The 5,692-nt window shown below is 42.5% G+C and overlaps 1 protein-coding gene across 6 annotated transcripts in view; it reads left to right on the top strand.

Moving 5' to 3' along the window:
• The first annotated feature begins 578 nt into the window (after positions 1-578).
• The window catches only part of nf1a (neurofibromin 1a), a 79,496-nt gene continuing 74,382 nt past the window's right edge, over positions 579-5,692 (top strand). For 2 of the 6 annotated variants that reach the window (XM_031573777.2, XM_031573775.2), the window contains exon 1: positions 582-1,145. In XM_031573777.2, the coding sequence (XP_031429637.1) occupies positions 1,086-1,145 (60 nt within the window). In that variant the 5' untranslated portion in view covers positions 582-1,085. Of the gene's footprint in view, positions 1,146-5,692 lie in introns of all 6 variants that reach the window. The other 4 variants (XM_031573776.2, XR_004164316.2, XM_031573774.2 and 1 more) reach the window with 4 other exon arrangements.

Genomic DNA, 5,692 nt, shown 5'->3' with positions numbered 1-5,692 from the left:
AACAGCCCTCTTTTGGATGGTATATGTGAATGAGCAGTAGCTTCCTTCCTGGTTTGTAATGCAGGTCTGAAACACTGAAATGCAAGAACAGCTGCAAAATACGTCAGTTACCAAGCGAGCTAGCTTTGTAAGTGCCAACTGTGCTGTTGTTGGTTGTAAGTCAGTTTGCTCATTGGTTTTAGACGAAAATCTTCTCCACTTCTCGCAGTCATTGCAATACCTACTTTAACCACCAGAGCTCGCCATCTTCAAACTTTCTGAGACTTTGTCATTCCTAACATTTCATTCACAATTTAGATCCATCTGGTGGCTGTCGAGCTTCCTTTGTAAGCATATATGGCCTGTTCTCGCTTCTCAGTCTACACATTTTCTCTGTCAAGTTATGCTGTCGTCTTTGTGTTGGGTTTCTCATAAAAAGTGGCATTTTACTAGGTTTTCCATTTGTCAGTATATATTCTCTGTGTTGGACTTTTGTTTAGGTCCCTCTACAAAATATTCAAATTAATATGTATTAAGATGTTTTCTTTACGTGGACCATGTTGGTTTTGTCAGTGAATTTGACAACATCAGTTCAACTTGTCTTCAACATAACTTCATACTGCAGATAGGTATGCCACGAATGTGAATGCTCGGTAGAACTTGAAATGCATTGGTTGAAGTCAGGCTGGTGTTGATGAAGACAGGATCTCATCCAAACAACAACTGAACAAAACCAACTTTGACAAACTTATCACTGATAGCAAAACATTTTAGGAGATCAAATATTCCAAGAACCACGCAATGGCATAAGGTGCGGAGCAAGCGCATGACCAACTTCTCTGTCAACTACACACAGGAGTGTTCCCTACGCAAGCGCGTTCACCACCCCTCAGCAAGTTAACTCGGTTCCATCCCATCGGTTTCACTGGATTCGAGGAATGAAACTTCCGGTGGTGTGTCATGGCGGCATGGCAGAATATGCTTGAAGTGAAAAAATAACCAACCCCCACTGCCGTCCTTCGCTAGCTGGCGCTGGGTTTGTAGGTTGAACATTATCAAGAGCGGCTGCATTTTACTTGGGATCAGCACGACCGATTCGGCCTGCCATGGCGGCACACAAGCCCGTGGAATGGGTCCAGGCCATTATAAATAAATTCGACGAGCAGGTAAGATACGCTTTTGCGCTTGGAAAGAGGGTGTACTGCCATCAATGCATTAGTCATTCATGTGTGTGTTGTAGGGGGGAGAAGGTATTTTCCAGTGACAAGCTTGCACGAGCATCTGAGCAGTGTTTACCTGATTTTTCAAAGATGGGCGACGGTGAAGAGTAGATAAAACGCTAGCTAGCCATCATACCTAGTTCTGTGTAAGTATGGCTAAAACACGTACACGGCCAGCATTGTTACCCAGTGGTTCTGTTTGTTGCAACATTCTGAGTGAAATGGTCCAAGACAGATTGTGCAGACTGCTTAAATAGTAACACTAAGGTCTAGCAAGGTAGTTTGCAGTTAAGAATATTTGATAGATCACTGAAGCAAGCTGGCAAAATATAAACAAAGGAAATAAGGACCGCCTGGGCATGCATTAGCATGCTAGCTCTCTGTTGACATGACGAAATTGTGGAAATCATACAGCTAGCCATCTAGCTAGCTTTTAGCTTCTGTCCTGATGTTTGCTAAGTCACCGTTTAAAACTAAGCCCTCGATTTATGAAACGGCTACTCAAACCAACTGAGATGCACCCATCAATGACAATAAACTTTAAATCTGCACTCTCAATAGATAGATCTCTGCAGTAGCCAATATGATTGCTAATGTTTGAGATGCTGCAAATACCATTGGTCCGCTGAATAGTTTCTGCTATTGCATGCAGGATAGCAAATTAAGAATGGCATGTTTGGGAAGAAATCAGCTTTCGAACAGATTGTGTTGGAATGTAGCCTGTATAGGCTGTGGGTGTGATCTTTCGATGCTATGTTTCTCAGCATGGACTCTTGCCTCTGATTCATTCAGAGAGCCAACACAACGGTTTGTAGTTTGCATCTACAAGAGTACATATTAAACTTTACAGGCCATGCCCTGCAAGGTTTAGCTGTATCAGTCCCTAGCTAGTTGAGAGATAGTCTGATTGTTTGACTGATTAGTACGTTTATAAACAACCTAAACAATATATACTTAGTCATTACTTATTGCATTTTGTGCCGTCGCTGACATTCATGGTCATTACATTTCGGTCATCCGTCTATACAACTTTTTGCAGTTAATATCATTGTGCGTCAGAAGATACTGTAGGTAAATACACATGTATTGATAACAAAAGCAGTTTTAAATACTATACTGTGTATCTTGGTATTGTTGAATAGGCTACACGAAAATCTGGAAACTGATGACATGGCTTGTCATCGCGCAAGGGGCGGTCAGGCTAATGATGTATCCTGCTTTAGGAAAGATGTGTTCGAATGGGGTCGAGGCGGGGATGCAGAACACATTTATCCGTTTTGGGGTAGTTTAAAAAAACATACTAGATGTTTTAGTGTGATACTGAAACTCTGTTACGTTTGCAGAGTTTATACACCCATCACAAAGCCATACACATGCTGACATGCACCATCACTAAATATTTCTTTGACATATTGTTCTGAGGCATGGGACTTGCTCATACAGTACACTGCAGGGGTGAGGCACATGTGTATGTATTATAAATACTAGCTAATTGTATGAATGATATGAACCAAACAGGACTGGTGTGGGGACTAATTATGGGTTAGTTATTAATAAGTGAAATATGAGTACAATTTTAATTCAAGATGGATACATAGTCCATTGACCCCTGGGCCTGTAAATCCCACTGGGCTCCTGACGTTTTGGTGGTACAGGTGGTTGAGTGGGCTCCCACTTTAGTAACGTCAGTTTTATAACTTCTGAAATATAGTTATGGCAACTGTCTATTGATGAAAAATGAAATGAAAAGATCCAACAAGTCCATGCAAGGATCCATTCAAACTAACACATCAGCACTTACTTTGATGCCATGATCAACAGAGATGAACTGGTGCATGAATCCTGAGCTGTTTAGGCTGTAGTCAACACAGGGTTGTAATTGAGCAGTTTACTGGGGACATACATTTAAATAAAAGTGGACCCTCTCAAATCTTTGAAAGAAATAGCATTTCATAATTTGGTCTGTATCCATCTCGTAAAGTTAAAGGGTTAAATTAAGAGAGAGTTTTCTTTTTAATCATCATCAGTTTCCTGATGAAAGTTGTGTTCTGTTCCCCCCCCCCCCCCCCCCCCCCTCTCGTCTGCCTCGACAGTATTTGAAGTGGAGTGATTTGATGGGGTGTCATTAGCAGGGCAATGCTCAGCATTTGGCTCTCTGGTTACATTTCAAATATGTTAACATTTGAACTTTGTGACATTCTCCAGGAACGCCATAACAGACAAATGTGAAGTTCCTTTACTACCTACACTACCTTTAGCCGGCACTGTCCAGACATATTCTTCATAGCATGTGAAAGAATTAAAAAATAAGACTTTATCCATTTACCTGGGGAAGTAATTTACCTCAAGGCTGGCTGTGAAGGCAGACACTCCTAGACTAGAGCCTCATTTCCCTTGACCGCCATGTAATTTGCTTAACCTAGCGATGCACTGCTCAAGCAATTCACTCTCACTAATCGTAATTACAGATTTACTGATTCTCGGGCGAGCTGCTCTCTCTCTCCTTACACGGCGCCTTTTAGACATGAACTCCAGGTAAGGTCAAGAGAACAAGGTCAAGATCTACCCTTACACATACGTAGCCCAGTGCAGGGAATTGTCAGCGTAAGTCGCCCGGCCGTCTAGAAATGTCTAGGGGGTGGCGTGTGCGATGAGACAGGACATGACGCAAAAAGTCTGCTGCAGAAAAAGCTTTTCCTATTTTATACACCGCAGTCAAGTAATCATGTTAACGGCTAAACAGTAAAGACTCAAACATTAAACAATAGTCTCTAGCTGTGCTTGTAATTGGCCTAATTATCTCTGCCTCTGCCCTTAGGTACAGAACCTCCATGACCTCCATTTACCATCTTTGCAGCGGTGTTGTTGACCATATGATTTAGTTTCTGTGGATTGTGTGTCCACTCAGTGCAAACTGTTTGGACAAATTCAATGCTCCTGTTTACGTCCGAGTTCGCTCAGGTAATGCCCAGACATCGTACTAAGATGTGGGAGGGGTAATGTCCACACACATCCTACCCAATGTCTGGGATTCAGTGAGGGTGTGAAGGGAGTAAATGACTCTCCTAGGCATGCTACTCACTCCCCACCTGGCTACCGATTTGTTTAACTCTTCGTTTGCCAGGCCATGTGTGGGGGAAAAACTGATTACTGATCCTCTTTTCAACAGTTTTGTTGACCGCTCACACCTCACTGGATGAATTTTGTTATGGTTGCTGAGAACCAAAAATGATATGGCACCTTACAACAATTATCATGCGTGTTGCCTGGGAAGTTGCCCTCTTAGCGCAAACTGAACTATAGTCTGACCCAGATTACTTTCCTGGCACTGGGCACTGCAAAGGTCTTGAGTGCAGAACACTTCTGTATTCTTTTTGTATTTAAGTCCAACCAACCTGTTAATTTCAGGCCTGGCAGCGCTATGCTTATGGATTACTAGGTTGTGGAGACCTCTGGTTTCAGTGTCCACAAAGTTGCAATTGCCACGGCTTAGCAGCTGGGAAATGCTCATTGCAGTTTGATGAAGGCATAATAAGGATTAAGACACCTCCTTATTGCTAAGCCTGTGTGAGACTCGTTAAGCCTGAAAGCTAGCTAACTCCACTAACCCTTGTGTATACCAGTTCCAGAATCCCTTGGATACATTGTTTTCTTTTCAGCTCTGTATAGGTGCAGTTCTTGATGATGACATTTTTAGACCCACAGCATATGAGTTGCAATTTGGTACTATTGTTTCCACCTTGTGTTAATGTTCCAATATAGGGCATACTTATGGGCAACCTGCACCATTTAACTTGATACACTTGCTATTTTGGCCCAGTAAGCTGTCTGATGGTAGCTTGTGTGTGTGTGTGCGTGCGTGTGTGAGGCTTGAGTGTGTGTGTGTGTGTGTGTGTGTGTGTGTGTGTGTGTGTGTTGTGGGGTGCGGGTGGGTTGTGCGGTGGTGGTCCTTGCCTTCTCAGCACTGGTGTATATGGAGAGGAGCACCTTGAGAGACAATGACCTTTGAGCAGTGCATCATCATGGAAACTCAATCCACCTAGCCTGCAGCCCTGTCCCTCCTCTGTCTGGAGATCTGACCTCTCATTAGCGTGGGTCTTTTGATTGGCCCTGCTGCTTATGACTAACTTCATACATACATACATACATACATACATACATACACACATACGTGCATACATACATACATGTATACATATATACATACGTGCATTCATACGTGCATACAAACATGCATGCATGCATACATACATACATACATACATACATGCATTGATTAGAGATCACATAATCAGTCCATCAGCTTCTCTGGTAAACAGATCAGTTTGGTGTAAATCATAGGCTACAGAAGGCCCCACAGAGCCAAGTGTATGAAGGACTTGATTAGGCACCATTGTGTTAAGTCCTACACGACCAGTCATATAGATAAAACGTATATTTGGGATTATTCTTTTGTGTGATTATGTACATAAGGGTGCATTGCCACTATGACT

Source organism: Clupea harengus, chromosome 9 (genome assembly GCF_900700415.2).
Source record: "Clupea harengus chromosome 9, Ch_v2.0.2, whole genome shotgun sequence".
NCBI lineage: Eukaryota > Metazoa > Chordata > Actinopteri > Clupeiformes > Clupeidae > Clupea > Clupea harengus.
Note: the sequence above shows the minus strand (reverse complement) of the source record. Positions and strands in the feature narration are given on the sequence as shown.